General features: G+C 34.7%; 1 protein-coding gene across 1 annotated transcript in view; it reads right to left on the bottom strand.

Annotated features, from left to right (window-relative positions):
• Nucleotides 1-25,490, bottom strand: part of DNAJC1 (DnaJ heat shock protein family (Hsp40) member C1) — a 210,995-nt gene that overhangs the window by 133,292 nt on the left and 52,213 nt on the right. The window contains exons 2-3 of the mRNA XM_039233065.1: nt 6,889-6,990; nt 6,366-6,412 (exon numbers count right to left, since the gene is read on the bottom strand). Of these exons, the coding sequence (XP_039088996.1) occupies nt 6,366-6,412; nt 6,889-6,990 (149 nt within the window). The remainder of the gene's footprint in view (nt 1-6,365; nt 6,413-6,888; nt 6,991-25,490) is intronic.

Here is a 25,490-nt window from a genome sequence, read left to right as displayed (position 1 = left end):
CCCATATTTAAAACGAGGAAAGAGAAAAGAATTTCTCCAAAATATATAACATTTATGTAGATTATCAGCGTTATAATGGCCTACAAATTCACACCACTGTGTATAGCACGATCACAGACAAACCTCAAAAAGATACACAGTAATAGACTGTGGATACCAGACCTTGTATTTAACAGCACCCCAATGATGTGACTTCTGGAATGACATCTAAACTAAAGCCATATAGTCTACCTCTCTATCAGTCTGCAGTAAAGACCCCACCATAGAAGTCAGCAACAAAAGAAAGGATCTCAGTGGAAGAAAAATAAAGATAAGAGCTCTATTTGTTATCATTAATTATATATTAATTGAACCAAATTCAGGATAAATTTTCTAGCCAGTGCTGTTTTTCCCAACCCTGTACTATGTAGTTCAGGGTGAAATATTCCTATGTGTTATTTTATCAAAGCTTCTTCATGATTAAAACTCTGTAAGACAAGCATCTTTTAATTTTGTATTGCTCAAAATCCTTTAAAGAATACAAAGTTTCCAAAGTTGAAAGAGATGGGTAACAACCAGTGTTTATATTAGATTTCTCAGTAAAACTGTTTATTTGTAAACATTTAAGTGGCATTTCCTCATTTTTGGCTTTGTTGGAGGGAAAGAACATTAACAGATAAAAGCTTTCCTAGTAATGCATTTTAAATCAGCTTTCTTTAGAATAAAATTTTAACTGAATTTAAATTGAGCTGTCAGACCATTATGAAGACAATTATTTTTAAGGTTAAAAATCAGGAGTAACATTTATGATTGTAAAACTCAAAATGGTCACACACAAACACTGTATGTTCAAAACACACAACCTGTTAATCTTAATTGAACACAACTCATTAAATATTCTAATCACACTATTTCTGGAATTAAATCTTCACTGAAAGGCCTAATTTGGTGCAACACATTGACCAAAATATTTTAATTAAAAATATTCTGAGTTAGTCGCAGGCCTAATTACAGGAATAGAAATAGGGCCTATATTGTCAGGCAGGTCAGTAGAACTCAGTAGTAGGTTTTTCTCAAGTAAATTGACCGATCTAGGAATAATAGCGCAGCTGCTAAACTGCCAGTCTTGACATGTAAATCAATTTAAATGCAACAACTGCAGTAGCTACTTTGATAGTTATTAAATTGATACCTTGGAGATATGCTGAAAAAAATAAAGCAGAGGATTTATTATAGGCACCTTCTTTTTTCAGTAGGAAAATATCGGTTACAAATTCAAAATATATTTTATTAGCAAGACCGGAAAACCTGACATTTAGATCAACTTAGATTATTAATAATAATGGCAGATCAGAATAACTAATGTTCAAAGCAAAAGACATTAATTAGTACTAAACTCTTAAAAGGCAAATTATGTAGTGTACAAGAGCGTCCAAATTAAAATATGGTTGTGTAGTAGCTGGACCGGCAAAATTTGATGTTAAATATTCTTCTTTTCTAATATTTATAGCAACTCTTGAACACTAATGTCAAGCTATAATAGCATGATTTCATCGAAAGCTACCTTTATTGTCCTCAAAAGTTTGTTTAAATCTATCTTGGCAAAAATTGACTCATTTTAAATTAGAAATGGATTGGCAAAAAGGTTTCAAGATTACAACGTTTGAAAGAAGGCCAAAGAATGTTCAATCCTGAATTTATTCTAAATCTACATTCTACTTCAGATTTCTTCAGAGAAAAGGAGGTGAGTACAAAAATCACTATTTTCAGCTAATCTCTCCCATGAAATAAGATTAGAAGTCTCATGTAAAAAGTGGTTATTGATAAAGAACATCTAAGAAGTGGTGACAATTCCCTAAAAGCATTACTAAGTATTAAATTTGTTTTAAATCTACACTGTATTTGAAGAAAACATAGCTAAACTCCTAGCTATGAATCTCACATCACACATTTTATCCCCATCATTGTTGAAGTGCTATGTATCTAGTAATAGCTAACTCTTTTCTACCCTCACATATAAGTTGTATTTAGTGTACAGCCAAATTCAAGACAGCAAAACCTCATGCACTGAACACATTAAACAGAACCAGATATTTACTAAGCTATGTCTGCCACTCTAAACAACAGTCTCCAAGGATTAAGCTTAGAATCAATGCTCTATTGATTTTACTATCAATGAACATTATGGCTCACACGACTGGCCATTTTAAGGGAAGATAGCTTCTATTATAGTTCACTTTTTTAGAATATATGCTGTTAAAAGATAAATCACCTCTCTCCTGAAACACTGAAAAATAAAGATATTTCTTAAAATACACAGGGACCATATTTATAGTTGTTTAAGAAAAAATGTGTTGACAACACATAAAATGTAAAACCTCACTATGTTACGCTGTTTCTATATTTAACACTTGATACTGTTAAAATGTTCTGTAATTCAGCTCCTGCAAACTGCTCTCAATAATTTGTTAAAACCAGATTAAGAATGTGTACGCATATGAATATAGGAAAATACAAAAGTAAGTCCGCGTGATGAAAATGTCACTAATGCAAAAAGTGGTACAGAATTATTAAGGCTATTATCTTGGAAATTAAAATACTGATTAATCAATTCCACATTCAACATATGGTCTAAAATATGTTTACTTTGATTTTCTTAAAATGTACATGATAAATATAAAAGAATGGTTACATAATCATAGTGAGTTTCACTCTCTAATCTCAATTTATCAAATATTATTTAGCCTAATGTAAACATCGGAAAGCAAATAAGTCTAAACATGTTTAAATTACAGAAGAAAAGAAAAAAGTTTATGTAAATATAAAATATTTGCATATTTTGAAATATAAAATAGCAACTATGACACTAAGAAAACATATCTATTGTGAAAATAAGTATTCAAAAATTCCAGCATTTGCCTAAATTGTAAATTTCCCATCATACAAAGTGTGAATTTTTAGTTTGAAACAGTAATAACCACATCCACTTGGATTGCATTTTGAACCTTTGAGTAAAAATTAATCATACAAGATTATAAACAGGAAACACATCTAAATTAGTCAATCGTACTCTCCTTTGTAAAATATATATATATATGTCAAAACTTGTGGTACACAGCACATCATATATTGCATACAATAAATATCTTATATCTCCTAATTAGGGAAGGTACTAAGATTTCTTATTTTCTATTTAAGGTTTACTTGTCTTCAAACATACCTGGAATCAAATTTAGAATAATGATGTAATGGATTTGTAAATGTTTAGCATATTAAGGCTATTATAACTATACTTTTCACTGGATTTGAAATAAAACATGATTTTATTTAGTAAGCTAAAAAAAAATACATTCAACTTTTACAAATGCAATACTATAAAACAGACCAAAAAGAAACAAAACAAATTACAAGTTGTACAACTGGGTTAGCAAAATACTACTAGTTAAAAATTTAGAATATATTTTAAAAAAAGTAATATACTAATTACAAAGCACATTCTAATGTATATATGTAATGATTAGTGTCCACTCAGTACTTCATTTCATCTAACATTCAGGATACTTGTATAGTATATTATGTCAGAATATAGCTGAGTTGCTATTCCCCAAAATAAGCAAGTTACCTTTGGAGTTTAGAAAATGCAGCTATGCTAAGCTTCCTTACACTAACCAGGCAAACGTGTTACTTGGCATACTGCAATCTATGTTTTGGGGAGAAAAAAAAAAAGCTTGAAAGTTTATTCAGAATCTCACTCCCAGCAATCTATTCAAGAGAAATTTAAAAAAAAATTGTTCACACAAAGACTTGTATGTGAATATTCATAGTAGCATTGTTCATCACAGCCAAAAAGTGAGGACCACCCAAATGTCTATCAGTTGGCGAATGGACAGACAAAAGTGGTATATGACATGGAATAGTATTCAGCAACAAAAAAGAATGAACTACTGGTATATGCTACCATAGGGATGTACCTCAGAAAGATTATAATAGAAAGAAATCAGATGTAAAAGAGTACATATTACGTGACTTCATTAATAAGAAAGGCCCAGAAAAGACAAATTTATAAACACAGAAAGGAGATCAGTGATTGTGTGGGTCTGGGGACTGCCTGCAAACGGGCTTGAGGGAATGTTTTGAGGTGGTGGAAATGTTCTAAAGCTGGATCGTGGTGGCTTGCACAACTCTATAAATTTACCAAATAAAAATCACTGTCTTGCATACTTAAAATATATGACTTCTATGGTATGCAAATTATACCTAAATAAGGCTGCTTAAAAATAAAATAAAATTTGTCTTCTCCTTAAAAAGAAAAAAGGAAAGGTCATCCAGTTTATTTTACCTAGCCATTGCTATTCTCTTTTCTACCAAAATTTAAAGAATGCACTTGATTTAAGTGAAAGCACAATTACTTGTATGGGAAATAAATAGGGAAACACATATGACAATTTTCCAAATTGCAAATTCCTAGGAGGTTACACATTTAAAAGAACTTAATGAATATTTATAATCAATAATTGTGATACCAAAGAGCATTTTTTAATACCAGTATGAGACAATCTTCTTTTGGAAGATAAAAAATGACTACTGGGTGTTTTTTTTCCTAAAGGAATTAGAAACATCAGGTAATTGTCTGTAGAGGCGCACTTCTCATATATGTTTAAATACACATAGGTCACCTGGCCTCAGGCGCAAGCTTTAGAGAAGTGATTCTCAGCTTGATTAGTTAAGACTTTTGCCTCAAGGAAAACCAGTTACCAAAGAGTTACTAGTGCCTCGAGGGGTATAAATACTACAGCTGTTTGTGTAAATGTCAGATCCATTTTTTCAACTAACATTGTAAAAAAATTGCAGAGGGAAGAAATCCTAAAAAGAAAATGTTAGATGAGAATACATTAATGAAGAAACATTTTATACATAAAAAGTGATTTGTTCTGTAAATGATTTTTCAAAAAAAATGATTATACATAAGAAGTGATTTGCTCTATAAATGATTTTTCACCAACATAAAGAAACTGTTACAAAGTTTACTGACTTTTAAGATAACAAACAAAAAGACAAACTCTAATGCCAAAGATGTAGGAAGACTAAATAAAGCTATCTTTACGGACACATTCTTGAAGTGTGAAATAAAACTAGGGGCTCAGTGAGAGAAACCAACTAGAAAATATGCACAGAATGACCAATGCTTCTTTCAACACACTTCTAGGACTCTTTCAACACTATGGATTATCTCAAACCAGAGGAATGTCTGCTATGGTATCTGGGCCAATGCCAGCCCTTGTTATAAAGCAAAGAACTCTTACAGAGAATATCTTGAGTTCTTGCTTTGCAATCTGACAAACTGAGGTATTCAAATTAAAGAGTTAAGATGAGAACCAAGAGTAGTAGCTAACGTTTTAGGACATAGAATAATTCCAGATGATACATTTGAAGTATTTTTTTTTTAAATGGCTAGTCTAGACTAGCCTAGAATGGAACGTATCAGCCTGTTTCACACACTATAAGGTGTTTTGTGAAATTTTTGCTTCCGGTATGTGAACGTGTATGTGTGTTCTGAGGCATGGTGCCAAATATACTTTTTTTCTCCCCAAATATACTTCTTACTGTGGGTCTAACTTAAGAAACTGTGAAGCCCAATGCAATAGTGTCTACACATTCCACACATTCTGAAGGAGCAGAGGAAAGGGGCCTCTCTGCAATCTCCTAAGTCACTGGCACTATAAACCACTGTACCAATATATTATTACTCTTACGAATGGGGCACAGAGAAGTCTCGAAGTGAGGGAGCTGCCTCCCTTATGAAGTTTAACCCTAAACGCAGAATCACTAGAGCAGAGTAAGGGCAGGGGAAAAGGCAAAAGAAATGGGAAAAAACAGCAAATGTTTTTCTTCCACATCTATTTTCTACAGACTTATACGAGTCTGTTCTCACTCACAAATCTCAGGGTTTGAGAGTGAGGAATTTTCAAGAAATTGTGATAATGCAAGTATCGCTAACAGCCTAATTTCAAAACATTTAAGGAATAAGAAACGTAAAGAAGACCACCAGGCACAGATAGGAGTTATTACTGATATATCTAATATGACTAGGCATTTGTCTGAAGTCAAGCGGCATTTGTACTTTCCAGAGCATAGGCACGCATGTTAAGAATCGTATCTAACGGAGCCGCGACTTGCTAATGTTATGACTCATGATCCTGAAGCCTGTAAGTACAGAGTCAACCTAGTGAATGTTTTGAATATCAATTAACTCTGCTCTAAACACAGGAAGAAACAAGAATAAAACACTAACTTATAATAAAATGTTTAGTGAGACAATTCTTTCCTTTATAAATGGAGACATCAAGCTACAACATCTTAATTCAAAAGCAGAAATGAACACTCACCTCTGCCTTCGTTCATCATCCTTTAAAACTTCATAAATGGCCACCAACTAAAATAAAAGCATTACTTTAAAATAAAAATACTCTCAACTATAAGAAATCACTTAGGAAGGTGAACACATTATAATCCACAAGCAGAAAACCCTGTGTGCTCATATATGCAATGAACAGATACAATTTTAATTTTATGTAACATTTTATGTTTTTAGTAGAATCTTCAGAGGTTAAAAAAAGGCTTAATATCATAATAAATGTGAAAGATGCAAAAGTAATTATTAAAATGTGCTTTTTAAAAGCAAAAGCTATAATTTAGACAAGAAAATTATGACAATTATGGTCCTCCAAGAATTTAGAGAATCTAATGAAAAATACTGGTGATATTTTGTAAAAATGGAATAAACGTGATATATTCCTAAACTACAACCTTATTTTCAAATAGAAATGTTCTACATGTAAGTTACTATTTCTACTAGAGAACATTTATTTATAAATCTTACAAAATATATTAACAGCACACTTCACTTACTTGTCTAAACTGAGTTTCTGCATTTTCATCTTTATTCTTGTCTGGATGCAAAGTCAGTGAAAGCTTACGATATGCTTTTCTAATGTCTGCAGATGAAGCATCCTGGAAGTGGTAGGGGGAGGGGAAAAACACAAAGCAAACGTTGTCAGAAAAAGAAATTCCCAGAACCTTGTTAAGATCTGAGAAGACAGCCAACCAAGTGCAGGACCCCAGGCAATGTAATTTGAGCAATCAGTCTAACAACCAGGCTATGCAACTGGCCTGACCCACATGACTGAACAATTATTCAATCTAATTTGGCTCTCCTCTTAACTTTTCATTACCATACAGTCATTTAAAGAAGACAGTATTTGGCAAAACTTTTCAAACACTTGCCTTCCTAAAATTAACCAATAAATCTTTTTCAGTAATTAAGAGATCAAAAAGAAACAAATTAAAAATTAATACATCCATGTGCCTTCAAAGAAGGTCTTTATTTATTTGAGAATCTTAAAGCCAATTTCTGAATCCCAGGCTTACCATATGCGGTTTCTTCATTGTTATTTATATTGAATCTACCATCCAGCCACAACCTATGGAATCTCAGTTTCACATGTCAAATGTATGCCTATTTGAAAGCAGTTACATTTGCATTTATCCAAAATAACTATAATTAGTGTGTATATTGTAGTTAACGTTTTTCTAGTGTTTCCAAGGCTGTTTTCAATGGTGTCCAGTTTCCATAGTCTAGTTTGCAAAAATAAATTTGCCTGTTATTTATATACATTACTAATATAGTTTAAACATATTTAAAAGGTCACAATAGTTCAGTAAGGGTATGGAGGATTCAGCAGATGTTAAAATTACATTTTATGTAATCCTGTGTGTACAGATACACTCAGGAAACATGATTTCACACACCCAGCACGAAATCCATGACAAAAACAAAGAACACAATGTCAAACTGGGTATAAAACTTGATCTCCCCTAAGTTCAAAAATTATTCCAATAACTAGTACAAAATGATAATAAAGTCGTTTATTAAATTTTATTTTGTTTTATAGTTGAAAATCTGTCCAATGAATTCCTAAAACTACTATCCTGAAAAAGTCCAAATGACTAAAAATCCAAAACAAAACACACACACAAATCTGTGTACTGGGACTAAATAGCTGTTAAAGAAATAGCTGGAGAGACGCGAAGTGAGAATTTGTCAAGCTTTCCTTTATGAACCATTATTTTCACTATCAATTTTCTGGGGCTTCCTGCTCCTGGGTGTCACTCTAGTTAACAATTTTAGCTTAGGTGTGAATATTTCTGTGACTTACAGAGGACTGACAAGATATAAAGTTAGCAGAGTAAGTCTTGCAGGTCACATAGTTAAAAATTTTTGTTTTAATTTGCTGACAGAATTGATGTGTTCCTTCTACTTAATAGGTAACAAGCAGTAGAAGAGGATGATTCTTTGCTGAAAACCTGTGATGGAGATTTTGTTGAGCAAAGAGGACAAATGTCATTGAATAACTATTCTCTAAGTGGGACTTTAATTTTGGATTTTATTAAATTGGGACTAGACCATGGAAAAATTCGAAAAGTAGATTTGTTACAAAATAAAATGTATGTATTTTCTTGTGTTATAAAATTAATTCATCCTCATTTTGAAACACCTCTGACTTATTTAAAAATAAAAATAACTAAGAGTCACCTAAGGCATTTCCCTCCTTCGGGTCTTACAATGCTGATTCTAATTCTCCACTTTCCTGCCACAGTATGTGCCCTAAATATAAATGTAGCCAGATGGTTCTCCTATTTCAAACCCTTCAGTAACTCCCAAGTGCCTTCATCATCTGTCTTTTCCAATCTTTTTAGCTTTATCTCCCACTATCGTGGCCCATCCTTCTGGCCCCCCAAATCATTACACATTAGGATGTTGTTCCCCAACCTCATGTTTTTGTTTTGCACCCAGCTGTAGATTCAGACAGTTCTTTCCTGACTAAGGAATGAGCATCTCAGGCTACACACAAATATTGTCTGACTTCTTCCTCTTGAGAATCTGTCCACTATGGTTATTTCTCCAATTAGCTCCACCTTAGGTGGATAGAACTGAAAAATTTGAGGGTTTCCCTATCAAAAAGACATGCTCTAGATAAGCTTCACCTCAAACTAGCTTATGGATGTATTTAGTTTCAGTAAATCAATGAATCTTAACATTTCATCCTCATAACAAAGCTATGAGGTAAGTATAGTTGTTATTAGGCTCGTTTCAATAGAATTCAAACCCAAAAAATGCTGCATCGGAATTAGAGGTCCCTATGTTAGCTCTTTAGAGTCAGTTAATATATTTGGGTTGAGTCACTTTATAAGAGGCTATCGCTCTGGAAAGGCAGTGAGAACAACTGTTACATTCATACTGTCTGGTAAACCATATGGAAAACATCCACATAACTACAATGTGAATGTTCAACTGCAATTTTAAAGGTAAAGACTCTGATATGTATTAATTTTTCCAGCATTTTATGTAATATTTCTACTAGAGACCTGAATGTTAGAACATTCACCTCCTATACTCAGTAGACAGGCTTTTTATCTCTCTGGCTTGCACAGAAAAGTTTTTGATAGGGCTGTGGGTGAACCAGCTATCTTTAACACTGTTGACATCAATAGACCTACAGAGGTCAATTAGCAGAATTCTTTTCCTTCTAAATATGATATGGCTCCTTAGCAACTTGAACATGGATTATCTTAATGTTTGGATGACTTCTGTAAAGAAGATTATATATGAACATTTTTAAAACAAAACTATGAATGTGATATATATTTATCAAAATTGAAACAATGCAGTGGGACAGCAGCAAAAATGACAGGGAAGGGAACTGCAAGGGCTTGTCCTTGAACACAAACAGCAAATAATCTGGAAAAACGGTCAGAATCGACCCAATCTCAACTATGCAAACTACTTAAACAAGAAAAAGGCAGCTGATTCCCATTAGGGTCTTGAAGATACCAATCTTAGTTCTTGGTGTGGGCTCCCAGTGCTGAAGGAAGCAAAGTGGACTTGGTTCTTCAAGAACCATGGTTGTTTGTTTTGGTCTGCCTGCTGCTTCCCTGATGGACTGTGTAAAGGGCTTACCTTTATTTTACCAAACTCCGAACTCTTCCAAGGTAGAGAGGCAATTAATTATGTAGGACACTTGTTAAAAACATAAAGGCAAATTTATTAGCCAGTGCCAAAGGGGGTAAGGAATAGCAGTTGGGCCATATAATAGACACATCAAAAAGCTTCGGAGGAAAGACTGATGTGATGCTTTGGGGAATATGGGCTTTGAAAAGCTCCCCCATACTCCTTGGAAACCAGAAGACCGTGTGTATGTCCAAGGTGGAGTAATAACTCAGACAGACCTGTGAAGGCCCTAAATTGTCACTTCTGACTGATCTTTAGCCTGGACACAAGCAGAAGGTGAAGGGTGAGAGAGAGCTGTAAACCTAGTTGAATGCTGAAGGCATGCCCCAACCTATACACAGAACCTACTTCTGGCAAAGACTTTTCCCCCTGTTTGGTTCCAAGCCTTTAAGGAAATCTGCTGAATCATTAGCTGACCACTAAGCAAATCAAACAGAGATGTCAGAGGTTACATATAACATATACATGTCACAAAATTAGTTCAAGTCACTAGAAAAACAACAACCACAAGCAGCAAAAAACAGAAAAACAAACAAAACCCCTGGTAGGGTGGGAGAATATGTAGTATTCATTAAAAAATCATAAAGCATGCAAAGAAAACAAGAAAGTATGGGATAAAAGAAATTAATACAAATTGTCCTTGAGGAAGCCCAGACATTGAACTTACAAAGACTTTAAGTCAACTATTTTAAATATGCTCAAGCACAATACAAAGAACTAAAGGACTTGAAAAATATAATAACTGAAAACAGAAATTCACTAGAGGGGCTCAAAACAGAGTTGAGCAGAAAGAATCTGTGAACTTGAAGATAGGTCAAGTTGAGATTACTCAATATAAGGAGCAGAAAGAAGAATGAAGAAAAATGAACACAGTCTGAGAGACCTGTGGGACACCATAAAGAGTTCCAACCTACACAAAATAAGAGTCCAATAGGGAGAAGTGAGAAAGGGACAGAAAAAAAGTATATTTGAAGAAATGCCTGAAAATAGCCAAAATTTGATGAAAGACATAAATATGTGCATCCAAGAATTACAAAAATCCTAAGTAGAATAAACTCAGCCACACCTAGAAACATAATAATCAAATTGTTTAAAGACAAAGTCCAAGAGAGAGAATCCTGACATTATTAACAGTTAACTTCTCATAAACCACTGAGGTCAGAAGGTAGCAGAATGACATGCTTAAAGTGCAAGAAAAACTTTTGTTCAAGAATTGTAAGTCCAGCAAACCTATCCCTCAAAAGTGAAAGAGAAATGAACATTCCAATTTAAAAAAATTTATTGCTAATTATTTGCTAAAGAAGAAATATCACAGGGAGTTCTTCAGGGTGAAAGGAAAAAAATACTAGACAGTAACTCAAATCTATATAAAGAAATAAACACTGGTAAAGATAATATATAGATAAACATAAAAGTCAAAATTTGTGTATTTTTGGTTAGTAATTCAATTTTTTTCCAAACAATTTAAATGACAACTACTAAAGTAAACATAAATGTAAAATAATACAATAATATAAATCTATGTCAATAGATATACATGTATAAAGATGTAATCCGTGACAATAACTACATAAGGAATAGGAACAGGCTTCGAAGGAGCCAAATTTTTTATACAATTTAAGCTAAATAGGTATTAATTCAATCTAGATTGCTGTAAATAAATGTTACTTATAATCCCCATGGCAAAAACAAAGAAAATAAAGATCTATAGTAAAATAAACAAAAAGTGGATCAAATGGTACACTAGAAAGAAAATCTAACACAAAAATAGGCAGTAAAGAGGAATTTAGGAAAAGAGGATAAAGCATATAGAAAACAAACAGCAAAGTGGCAAAAATAAGTCTTTCCTTATCAGTAATCACTTTTAATGTAAATGGACTAAGCTCTCCAATTAAAAGGCAGAAACTTGCAAAATGGATTAAAAACAACCATACTCCAACTATATGGGGTCTACAAGAAAATCATTTTAGAACCAAAGTGAAAGTATGTAGGTGGAAAATAATACTAAATGCAAACAGTAACCAAAAGAGAGCTGGAATAGCTATATTAACACCAAATAGACTTTAAGAGAAAAATGGTTGCAAGAGGCAAAAAAGAACATTACTTAATGACAAAAGGTGAATGCATCAAGAAGATATGACAATCATAAACATATACGCATCTAACAACAGAGCCCCTAAATATATAAAGCAATGACTTGACAGATTTAAAGGGAGAAATGGAGGGGCGCCTGGGTAGCTTAGTCGGTTAAGTGTCCAACTTTTGCTTAGGTCATGATCTCGCGGTTCGTGGGTTTGAGCCCCGCGTTGGGCTCTGTGCTGACTGCCAGCTCAGAGCCTGGAGCCTGTTTCAGTCTGTGACTCCCTCTTTCTCTGACCCTCCCCTGCTCATGCGGTCTCTCTCTCTGTCTCCTAGAAATAAATAAAACATTTTAAAAAATAAAGGGAGAAATGGAGCATTTGTACAGTAATATTGGAAACTTCTATACCCCAGTTTCTCAATAATGTCCAGAGAAATTAGGCAGAACATTAGCAAGTAAACACAAGACTTGAACAACAGTAAACCAGCTGGACCTACCTAACAGACATCCACAGAACATTCTACCTAACAACAGCAGAATACACATGGAACATTCTCTAGGATGGGCCAGATTTTAGGCCACAATGTAAGTCAAGATAAATTTTAAAATACTGAAATCATACAAAGTATCTTCTTGAACCACAATGGAATGAGAGTAAAAATCAACAACAGAAGGAAATTTGGAAAATTCACACTGTGTAGAAATAACACACTCATGAACAACCAAAAAAAAACAAAACAAAAAAACCCCCCAAAACTTAGATATGAATGAAAAGTGCCATTATGTTATCTCCCTATAAGATAACTGTGGACATGTTACAAGAACATAGTAACAGGCCAGAAAACTGTGCTTTTGTAGAGTAAAACTGAAAAGCTCTAAAGAATCTTTTCCCAGGGATGTTTAGATTGCGAATGAACCAGGAAAGTTCATTAAATTTCAAGATCATATCATTTCCTTTTGGATTTACACATTCTGGGAGGTTTTAATTCATTAACATTAATAGCTAATTATAAGTATTTTTCTAACTTAATAGGACTAAGCATTAAACAAGAAGTAAATTAGTGATATTCAACTTTGTATAAAGTGAAAAAATAAATCGCTATAAATATTAGAAAGTACTTTGATATAAATGAAAACAAAAATGCAACATACCAAAACTAGGGTTGCTGTAGAAGCAGTGCTCAGAGGAATCTTACAGCTATAAATGATGACCAAAAAAAAATCTCAATCTAACCTTCCACCTTAAGGAAACAGAAAAAGAATATAAACTAAAACCAACAGAGACTCCATAAAACCAAAAGTTGGTTCTCTAAAAGTGTCAACAAAATTGATAAACCTATAATTGAGTGAGAGAGGGGATTCAAGTTACTAAAATCAGGAATAAAAGTGGGGACACATCACTGCCAATCTTACAGAAATAAAAACAATTGTAAGAAAATACTATGCATGAGGCACCTGGGTGGCTTAGTCCATTAAGCGCCTGACTCTTGGGATTCAGTTGAAGTCATGATCTCACAGTTTGCAAGATCAAACCCTACACCAGGCACTGTGCTGATAGCACAGAGTCTCTTTGGGATTCTCTCTCTCCCTGCTCATACACACACTATCTCTCTCAAAATAAACATTTTAAAAAATTTAAAAAAAAAATGTAATGCTTTTATTTATTTTTGAGAGAGAGACAGAACATGAGCATGGGAGGGGCAGAAAGAGAGGGAGACAAAATCCAAAGCAGGCTCTAGGCTCTGAGTTGTCAGCACAGAGTCCTATACAGGGCTCAAACCCATGAACCATCAAATCATGATGTGAGTTGAAGTCGTACACCCAAATGACTGAGCCACCCAGGTGCCCCTCAAAATAAACATTTTTAAAAGAAAATACTATGCATAAATAATTGCTTGCCAAACAATTAGAAAAGTCAAATGAAATAGACAAATTCCTAGAAACACACAAATTGACTCATGAAAAACAGAAAAACTGAATAGACTTATAACAATAAAGAAATTGATTAGTTTAAAAAAAAAAAAAACCCAGGGGCGCCTGGGTGGCTTAGTCGGTTAAGCGTCCGACTTTCGCTTAGGTCATGATCTCGCGGTTCGTGGGTTCGAGCCCCGCTTCGGGCTCTGTGCTGACTGCCAGCTCAGAGCCTGGAGCCTGTTTCAGTCTGTGACTCCCTCTCTCTCTGACCCTCCCCTCCTCACGCTGTCTCTCTCTCTCTCTCTCTCTCCTAGAAATAAATTAAAAAAAACAAAAACAAAAACAAAAAAACCCAATACCAAAAAAACCCCCTCAACATCCAACAAAGAAAAGCCCGAAACTTCAAAATCTGATGACTTCACTAGTGAATTCTAATAAACATTTAAAGAAATCACCAGTCCTCTACAAACCCTTCTAAAAAATAGAGGAAGGAATGCTTTCTAACTAATTCTATGGGGCACCGATACTGAACACCACAAATAAAGAAAACTATAGACCAATATCCCTTATGAATGTTGATACAAAATTCCTCAACAAGTTTCTAGTAATTCAAAGTCAGCAGCATATAAAAAGAATTATATATCATGACCAGGTGCAATTTATCCCATGAATCCAAAGGTGGGTTCAATGTATGAGAAATTAATATTATATACCATATTAATAAAATGAAGGACAAAATCACATAATCATCTCAACTGATGGAAAAATTTTATGATAAAACACAACACCATTTGGTAACAAAACAAACAAACTAGGACTAGAAGGGAAATTTCTCAAGTTGATAAAGGGCCTATATGAAAAATCTATAGCTGACTTCATACTTAATGGTGAAAGTCTGAAAGTTTCCCCCCCAAGATCAGTAATAAGTCCACTTTTGGACTGGATGTCCTAGCCTAACCAAGCACTCAAGAAAAATAAATAAAAGACATCCAAATTAGTATGGAAGAATTAATACCATCTCCATTCACAAGTGGTATGATTCTACACATAGAAAATCCCAAGGAGCATCTGGGTGACTCAGCTGGTTAAGTACCTGACTTCGACTCAGGTCATGATCTCATGGTTTGTAAGTTAGAGCCCTACATCAGGCTCTGTGCTGACAGTGTGGAGCCTGCCTGGGATTCTTACTCTCTCCCTCTCTCTGCTCCTTCCCTACTCTCTCTTTCTGTCTCTTTCTCAAAAATAAATAAATAAACTTGAAAGGAAGGAAGGAAGGAAGGAAGGAAGGAAGGAAGGAAGGAAGGAAGGAAGGAAGAAGAAATCCTAAAGCACTTGGTTGGCTCAGTCAGAAGAGCATATGACTATTTATCTTGGGATTGTGAGTTTGAGCCTCACATTGGGTGCAGAGATTACTTGAAAATAAAATATTTTTAAAAAAAGAAAAAGAGAAGCCTAAAGCATCACAGAACAAGTATCAGAGCTAATAAATAAATTCAACAAGTTGTAGGACACCAGATCAACATATAAAAATCAGCTGTGTTTCTATGCACTAGCAATAAGAAAATCTGAAAATGAAATTAAGACAAATCTGTTATAATAGCAACAAAAAGAATACTTAGGAATAAGTTTAACAAATGTATAACGTTTGTATAATATGAATTACAAAACATTGCTGAAAGAAATGACAGATCTAAATAAATGAAGAGATACCCCATTTCATGGATGAGAAGACTTAATACTGTTAGGATGGCAATATTTCCCACGTTGATCTACAGATTCAGTGTGATCCCTATGAAAATGCTACCTGGCATTTTGCAAAAATGTAGATGCTTATCCTAAAATTCATAGGGAAATGCCAGAGACCCAGAATAGCTACAAGATCATGAAAGCAAACAACAAAGTTGGAGGACTCAGAAGTCTTAATTTCAAAAACTTTCTATAAAGCTACAGTCATGAAGATAGTGTGGTCATGGAGTAAGATCAGACATATAGCTCAGTAAAAGAATTCAGAGTTCAGAAATAAACTTATTCATCTGTGGTCAACTGATTTTCAATAGGGATGCCAAGATCATTCAATAGGAAGAGAAGAGCATTTTTAACAAATGATGCTGAGACAACTGGATATCCATAAGCAAAAGATTGAAGTTGGACCCTTACCTCACACCAGAAGCTCAAATTAACTAGAAGTGAGTCCAAGTCCTAAATGTTAGAGGTAAAACAATAAGATTCTTGGAAGAAAACAGAGGTAAATCTGCATGACCTTGGATTTTACAATGCGTTCTTTGCTATGACATCAAAAGGATAGGAAACAAAAGATGAAATAGAGAACTATACTTCATCAAAATTTAAAATTTTGTAGGGGCGCCCGGGTGGCTTAGTCAGTTAAGATTCCGACTTTCGCTTGGGTCATGATCTCGCGTTCGTGGGTTCGAGCCCCGCGTCGGGCTCTGTGCTGACTGCCAGCTCCGAGCCTGGAGCCTGTTTCAGAGTCTGTGACACACTCTCTCTCTGACCCTCCCCTGCTCATGCTGTCTCTCTCTCTCCTAGAAATAAATAAAACATTTTTAAAAAAAATAAAAAAAATAAAAATAAAAAAAATTTAAAATTTTGCAGCCACTGAGCAAATGTTTGATGATTCCTTAATATATATAGAATAGACATAGAATAAATAAATGTAGAAGTACCATATGACCCAGTAATTATACTCTTAGAAATTTATTGAAAAGAATGAAAACAGGTGTTCAAACAAAAATTCATACACAAATGTTCACGGCAGTATTATTTACAGTAGCCAAAAAGTGAAAACAACCCAAATGTCCAACAACCTGTGCACAGAGGTCTATACATACAGTAAATATAATTCAGACATAAAAAGGAATACGTTGCTGATACATACTACATGAATAACCTTGAGAACACTATGCTAAGCAAAAAAAGAGCTGGACACAAAAGCCATATATTGTATCAATCCATTTTAACTGTACATATGTCCTTTACTGACATATCCATGGAGACAGAAAACAAATCAGTAGTTCCCAGGGTATGGGGAGAATGAGGAATGGGGCAGTGACTCCATAATGTACACAGAGTTTCTACTGGGGTGATGAAAATGTTCTGGAATTAAATGATGACTACACAACATTGTGAATCAACTGGAAATCACTGGATTGGATACTTGAAAATGGTAAATTCTACATTTCATGAAAAAACTGAGACAATGCAGAAATACCTTTATTGCATGTACTAGACACCATTCAAGCCACTATATATAGATAGCTGTCTAGTATCTATCAATCTACCTATCTACCTACCTACCTACCTACCAATTCCCTTCATCCTTACAACCGTCTGTGATAACTACTTTATCTCAATGAGGAAACTGGGGCTCAAACTGAGACTGAGTAATCTGCCCAATGTTACACAGGTAGTAAGTGGCAAAAATTTCCTGCCAGAAAATTGGTCTCACCTCCTATGCTACCTCTTCTAGAATTAAAGACTTTTCTGCATATCCTATGGCTACTCCTTGGTTATCTTCTTCTTTAATTTTTATTTATTTATTTATTTATTTTTGAGAGAGCATGAGAGAGCACGAGAGCGTACGAGCAGGGGGAGGAGGGCGGAGAGAGAGAAGCACATAGAGAATCCAAAGCAGGTTCCAGGTTCTGAGCTGTCAGCACAGAGCCTGATGCAGGGCCCAAACCCACGAACCATGAACTGAAGTCAGATGCTTCCCTGACTGAGCCACCCAGGCGCCCCTTGGTCATCTTCTAATGTAAGATATGCTGTATACTTCAAAATGGAGCCAGTTATCTCTGGAAATCAGAAAAGCAGGATTAGTAAAGATCTGATACAGCTCAACTCAGAGATGCTGAAAATGTATGTGTTGCTCCCTATGAACCATTCTTCTAGAAACAGGTTTACTGATGTACAAGAAAAAGTTCTCATCTGATTTATTTATGTATAGACCTGGTAGTCTAGCTGTTGACCGGAACAGATCTCAGAGAAACTTCACTTATATTCTAGAGTTAGCCCCTTTCCACTTATTACAATGTGTATGATATAACTAAGCCATTTAGTAGCTATGTAATTTTGGATAATTTTCCATCTATAAAATGGGGATGATAATGCTACAACACCTAAAAGATTGCTGTGATGTTTAAATGAAATATGTATAAATGACATGCTTATTATGGTATGTGGCAGTAGTGCCAAGCAAATAATTATTATTATTATAACATGTAGGCTAGAAAGTCACCATTTCTCCTTCATTTTTATACTTGGCAAATCCAACTGGAAGTTAATTTGGATTTGTGCTTTAAACCACAAGGACTAGGGAACTGAGGAGAGTAAAATAGATTTGGAGATTTCTTATTTTTTTGCCTGACATTTACTGAGTACCTACTATGTACAAGCATTGAGGATATAGTGGTAAACAAAACACAACCTCTATTCTCATAAAAGTTTTGCAAACAGTACCATGAAATCACTGGTTTAGGTGACCTAAGAGAGATTTCTTATTTTACTTTCTATTGAAGATGGGCAACGTTTTTCTATAAGGCTTAGATAGTAAATATTTGAGGCCAAAGAGTCTCAGCTCCAACTATTCAACTCTGCGATCGTAGTGAGAAAGCAGCCATGGAGAATACATAAACAAATGCATGTGGCAGTGTCCAAATAAAATTTTATTTTCAAAAACAGGTAGTGGTGGGCTTTGAGCCATGGACTGCACTGTAATTTGTTGACCTCTGATTTATATCAATGGATTGCCAGTAATTTAATTTATTCTATTTACGCTCATTCTACAAATGTGAGACCTACCTCTTTTTAGGTCTGCTAGGCTGTAGAAAAACACATGAATAGTTAATCAAAACAAAAATCAGAAGACCTTATCCAGGGTCTGACCAAAGTAAACTCTTCTTAATAAAACTTTCTGTTGTCTTGAGAAAACTCAGGGATATTAAATCCAAGAGAAGAACATGTGTTTGGCTATCAGATTCAGCAAAGGAGAAAAGACCACAGTTACCCAAACTATGTATTTAGGCACAAAGTTGAGGAACTTCAAACTCTGGTTGACATCTAGAAATCTTAATTTGTGTAGTGTTACTCAGAAGTTACTAACTGCCTCAAAGTTAGTAATTCCGTGTAATCCTTCTGACTTGGTCATTTTCACATACGGTACTACTGATTAAAAGCTCAAACTAAATAAACTCTTAATAAGAATTTTGTCTTCTTTATTCTGGCTTTTGCACTTAAATTTATTAGTCAACAGAGTCCACCCTCCCACCCCCTTCCCCCAAAAGCTAACAAACACACACACGCACGCACGCACACAATATGCCTAGACATAAATGCTTTTACCATGAAAAGAACTAAATATTAAGACATTGAGAAGTCTCTGGTCGGTGGACTGGGAAAATAAAACAGGAAACTTATGCATACTAAGATATGTATTCATTACATCTTCAGGATCATAGGATTTTAGAACAGGCGCATGTAAAGCTCAAAACAACTTGAAAAAGGAACATGTTTTAAAAATAATGATTCGGGTGCCTAGGTGGCTCAGTTGTTAAGTGTATGGCTTTTGCTCAGGTCATGATCTTGAAGTTTGTGGGTTTGAGCCAGTGTCAGGCTCTGTGCTGACAGCTCAGAGCCTGGAGCCTGCTTAGGATTCTGTGTCCTCCTCTCTTCCTGCCCCCCTCAAAAAATGAATAAACATTTTAAAAAATTTAATTAAAGAAGCACCTGGGTGGCTCAGCTTAAGTGTCTGACTTCAGCTTAGGTCATGATCTTGCAGACCATGAGTTCAAGCCCTATATCAGGCTCTGTGCTGACAGCTCAGAGCCTGGAGCCTGCTTCAGATTCTGTGTCTCCCTCTCTCTCTGTCCCTCCCCCACTCCCACTCTGTCTCTCAAAAATAAACAAACATTAAAAATAAATAAACAAAAAATCAATAAAAGAATAAAATAAATAATGATTTCCAAGGCAAAAATAAATAAATAGCATAGAACAAAGTAAGTTTTCTTCATGATAAATTTTAAGTCTGGGCTTCTATGGCTAATCTTCTACAAAGAAGCAGGGAGAAGCTTTGGGTTGTTCTGCTATAAATCACTGTTAAAGTCGATTGCCTTTAGAGAAATCTACTGAAATTTATATAAAATGATAGCTTTTATAATAGGCTTTTCTTAGCATTAAACTCTCCTTTGGAACCAATGTATAAAAGGAACCAACTTTTTATACAGGTTAGCCTGTATAAAAATCCTAGTTATTAATGCTCATATAGAACATTTATCTTATTCTTCTTTGAGAGTCAAGGTCAGTAAAAATGATTTGTTGACAAATCAGATAATTCCTAGTACAATAAAAGAGGAATACTGCCCCCTCATTTTTAACTTGTATCAAACACATTTGGATTAATAACATGTTTATTTAAGTTGACCACATCTCTGCTCTCTCCACGATAAAAAAAAAAAAAAAAAGTATTCTCCAAATGTAGGTTAAGAAAAAAGACTGAAGCCTCAAGAAACAGCTGCTTCTGATATCTAATTACTGGGGTCTGACTTGGCAGGAAGACCAGATCAACTTTTCACAAAACAAAATTATCACTTCTGGTAACCAGATTAGTTATCTCAGACTACATTTTGCAACCAATTCCTATTGGAGAGGAGGTCTTTTTAACAAGTCAATGGCAGGTGAAAAAAAGTAGAAGGGACAGTTCAGTATTAAACAGATTTGAAAGACAGAACAATCAAACGTAATGTATGGACCCTGTTTGGTCTCTGATTCAAACCAAACAAGGTGAAAATTGATATTTTGAGACAACTGGGATTATGTGAATAAGAACTACACATGAGGTGCTACTAAGGAATATTATTAATTTTATTGTCCAGATAATTATATGACTATTTAAGAAAGTTCCTTTATCTAAAATATGCATAACCTTTCATAGTGTCTGATATTCATGTTTAAGTACTTCAGAAGGAAAAAACCAAAGGATAATGTGGCAAATGCTGAAATCTTACATAAGGCATATGGGAGATTAAATTATTCTGCTTTTGTGTATGTTTTAAAATATCCTTAATTAAAAACCCCCAAAAACATAGTGGTTAGCAATAAATCATATAATATATAGTTAAATCTATAATAGTTGGTTGCTATATGTATTTAGTAAGTGTTCTTGAAACAGAAGAGATATGACGTAAGAGACAAACTATTAACAATGGAAAATAAAAAAAAGGAAGTGTAAAGAGGGAAAGAAGGAAAGGAGTGAAACAAAAGCTATTATTAGATTTTGATCCATTAGAGAAATATAGATTTAATGTCATTTTTAAAAATGAGAAGGCAGACACTGAAAGCTTCCAAATTAGCAGAAAAAAATAAATTTTGCTAAGCCAACAATAGCAAGTAAAAAAACAAAAAAGGATCATAAATAATTATAGACAAAATAAGAAAATCAAACATTAATTTCTCAGTAAATATAAACATACATTAAATTCCATGATCAAAATAGAAATGATCATCAAATTAGGTTAAAAACAAAACAAAGGGGCATCTGGGTGGCTCAGTCAGTTGAGCGTCTTGACTCTTGACTTCAGCTCAGGTCATGATCTCATGGTTCGTGAGTTCGAGCCACAACTGGCTCTGTGCTCACAGCGCAGAGTCTGCTTGGGAATTTCTCTCCCCCCTTCTCTCTCTGCCCCTCCCGCACTGGCGCTCATGCTTTCACGCACTCTCTCTCAAAATAACTTAAAAAAAGATTGCCTTTAAAAACAAACAAAACAAAACTCAAAAGACTTTTGAAAACAGAGATGAAGACAAAAGTAAAAAAAAAGCAAGAATGTTGACATTATTATCAGAAAAATTTGAGCTTAAGGTCAAAATTAACCACAAAGAGTGGTAATAGGTAATGATAAAAGGTATATAACCAACTGAAAAGTTAAAATAGTCATAAACTTTTATGCTCCAAACAACCTAAAACCCATATACATAAGAGCAAAAACTCCCAAACTTCATAAAAACAATCATGGGTAGAAGACTTTAATATACCTTTTACAGAACTTGACATAAGTAAACCAAAAATAAGCACAGTTATAAGGAATTTGAATGATTTAAAAAAAACCTTTAAGATGCTTATACTTTGCATAGATATAAACATACAAACATACACATAAACAGCACAACATACCAAATCCAAGCTCAGAGATTTAAAAAATCAGTAATGAATTTGGTCACAAAGGAAGTCTTAATTCTAAAAAGTGACTTCTGGAGCTCACATTTTAAAATAATAATCAAATAACTATCATTGCCAATATGACAAAAACCCCTCAGCTGTTTACAGATTTTAAAAAAAGATGAAAGCAAATTAAAAGTTAAAATTATGTACATATTGCCTAGAAATTAATGAAAAGGAAAATATTCTACATTAAAGCCTCTGAGAGCAAAAGCTCTATCTTGAGGGAAATATAGGCAACTTTAGATGCTATTATTAACAGGATAAACTGAAAATGAACAGACCAAGTACTCAACCTAAGAAAGTAGAAATAACAAAATACACAAAATTGGAAAAATCATAAAAGCTGAAAGTAGTGAAGCAAAAAAGGAAAAAAGCTAGTTCTTTGGAAAGATGAACAAAATGTACCAGGGAGTGCCTCAGTAGTCACTAAAAACCTCAGTTTCTCTATCTTGAAAATGGTCACATATCAACTTTCCTTTCCTTTCCTCTGCCTATTTTTCAATAGCAGGGCCAAATGATCTCATTTGAACGCTCGGCCCAGACAACTTCTAGATATAAAGGAGAACATTTAACATCTGTTGTTTACCTAATGCACTTTCGCATTTATTTCCTTTAAGAGACAGGTTGGCATTTAAATAGCCACATGTGACTACTGGCTAACTGTGCTTGACAATGCATTTCTAGAGCACCTTATAGAAACTCATTTCACGGAAGCTAGAAAGTGAAAAACTAGAAGTGAGATGGATTTGGCCAGCAGATGCAGTCTCATATAGAATGCAGAAATGAGGTAAAGACTACCTGGCAAACAAGGCCAAAGGTTTTTCTCTGACAGTGTTAGTAAAGATCCTAGTACTTAACCACTAGCTTCATGAATGCTGGGCACTTCTTTGAGTGATGTGGGTGTAGTTCTGGAGCTGGCAGTGGCTAACTGGTCATGAAGCGTCATGATGGTAGTGATTCCTAATGATAGCAATTATAGTACAGCTCCAAGTAAGAGATACAAGAAAGAGAGCAGCAATGAGTTTACCTTTGATAACCAGTGGGGGAAAGAGAAGGAAGAATCTGTAAGAAATGATATTTGAAGAACTTCCGTTGATAAATTAGAGTGAGGTTCAGCGTAAACGATAGATGACTTGTAGGTGTTAGACTTGCACAAGGAAGGGTACCGGCACCGTTAGTAGAAACAGGAATACCGAAGAGGATTGGAGGGGCGGAGAAGACCATGAGTTTGCTAACCAGGAGGGGCCTTTGAAATAAATAGTCAGATGGAACTGCCAATTAAGCATCTGGATACATACGTCTGAAGCTCAAAGAAGTAGTTTGTGCCAGCTATATAAATTTAGTTGGACAAGAAGAAAAATCAAACTATGAATAACACTGCTTCAAGAAGAAAGTATGGAGTGGTATGATACTAAGGCCTAATTAAGTATAAAAAGTGTAAATAATTAGTGGCAGAGAACCAGAGGCAGGCAGAAAGTCAGAGAGTGTAGTTTTATTTCAAGAATAAAAGAACGATTGAGAAGGATCCAGTTGAGAGAAGAATTTAAACACAAGTGAATACAGGATTACTGACAGTATGCTTCCAGGGTGTGGAAGTAGAGCGAGGGATAAAAATTCAAATTATGAGAGAAAGACTGGCCTTCAAAGCAGGGACATTTCCAACACCAAGAAGGAGAGGACAGATGTGGGAGTACGTCTGTAGGTGGGTTATGGGCAGCTGAAAGTATCTGAATGTAAATGTTATAAATCTTGATGATATATAAATGCCAGTAGTAATAAAAGTTCGGAAGGGAATTCTTTGCTTGAGTGAACAAATTGAGGATGTACCCTGATGGTATAGAGTTCTTTTAGGCTTGAGCTTTTTAAAAAATTTTTTTAAAATGTTATTTTTCAGAGAAAGAGAGAGAGAGGCAGAGCACAAGTTGGGGAGGGGCAAAGAGAGAGCAAGACACAGAATCTGAAGCAGGCTCCAGGCTCCGAGCTGTCAGCACAGAGCCCGATGCAGGGCTCAAACTCAAAAAGTGTGAGATCATAACCTGAGCCGAAGCTGGCCACTAACAGACTGAAGCCATCTTCATCAGAGGTAGTAGCAAGGTCATAATAAGGGGGAAAATGGACAGGTGGAAAGAGGGGAGACAGAACTAGTAACAGTCTGTAAATTTTCTCTAGCTGTTCTTTAAAAAGAAGGGCTGGGGTGCCTGGGTGGCTCGGTTAAGCTTAGGTCATGACCTTGCAGTTTGTGAGTTTGAGCCCTGCATTGGGCTCTGGATTCACAGTGTGGAGCCTGCTTTGGATCCTCTGTTTTCACCTCTCTCTGCCCCTCCCCTGCTCGCTCTCTCAAAAATAAATGAACAGCAAAAAAAAAAAAAAAAAATAGTAATAAATAAATAAATAAAAGAAGGTCTGAAGTACATAGTGATAAGTCTACATTTAACTTAACCCTTTTTTCTACATAAGTGTTTCTTCATATTTCCAATTTTATGCAAAATAACTGAAAATTTAGTAACTTGAGAAGTGACATGTGAAAAATCAAAATGATACTAGACAATCACTAAATAAAACTATCAGCAAATTCAAGTTCCTAGCTTTTCTCCGTACATATTATATAAAAATAGATAATATATTACAATCCATATATTTATATCCAAATGGTCAACAAACTCATGAAAAAGTATTCCATTTCATGCATCACTGGGAAAAAGCAAATTAAAGCCACAGTGAGATACCACTACATATCTACCAGAATGATCAAAATTAAAAAGATAATTTTTAATCTTTATAAAATGAAAAAATAAAAAAGACTTTCCTTTTTCATAAAAAAGATAATACCAAGTGTTCACAAAATATGGAGAAACTACACCATCAAAGCACAGCTAGAGGGAGTATAAACTAGTACAACCATTTGAAAACTGGCAGTTGTATACAGACACACCCTATGATCAAGCAACTTCATTCCTAGGTCCATGACCATATGCTTATCAAAAGACATATGCAAAAATGTTCATACATGTACTGTTCATAACAGCTCCAAATTGGAAACAATCTAAATATCCATCAACAGTAGAATGGATAGAGGCACCTGGTGGCATAGTCGGTTAAACATCCAACTCTTGATTTGGGCTCAGGTCATGATCTTAGGGTTGTGAGTTCAAGCCCCACATCTGGTTCTGTGTTGACAGCACAGAGCCTGCTTGGGATTCTCTGTCTCCCTCTGTCTT

The sequence above is a fragment of the Hyaena hyaena genome, unplaced genomic scaffold (genome assembly GCF_003009895.1).
Source record: "Hyaena hyaena isolate Hyena2069 unplaced genomic scaffold, ASM300989v1 scaffold_72, whole genome shotgun sequence".
Lineage (NCBI taxonomy): Eukaryota > Metazoa > Chordata > Mammalia > Carnivora > Hyaenidae > Hyaena > Hyaena hyaena.
This window is presented reverse-complemented; position numbering and strand designations above follow the sequence as displayed.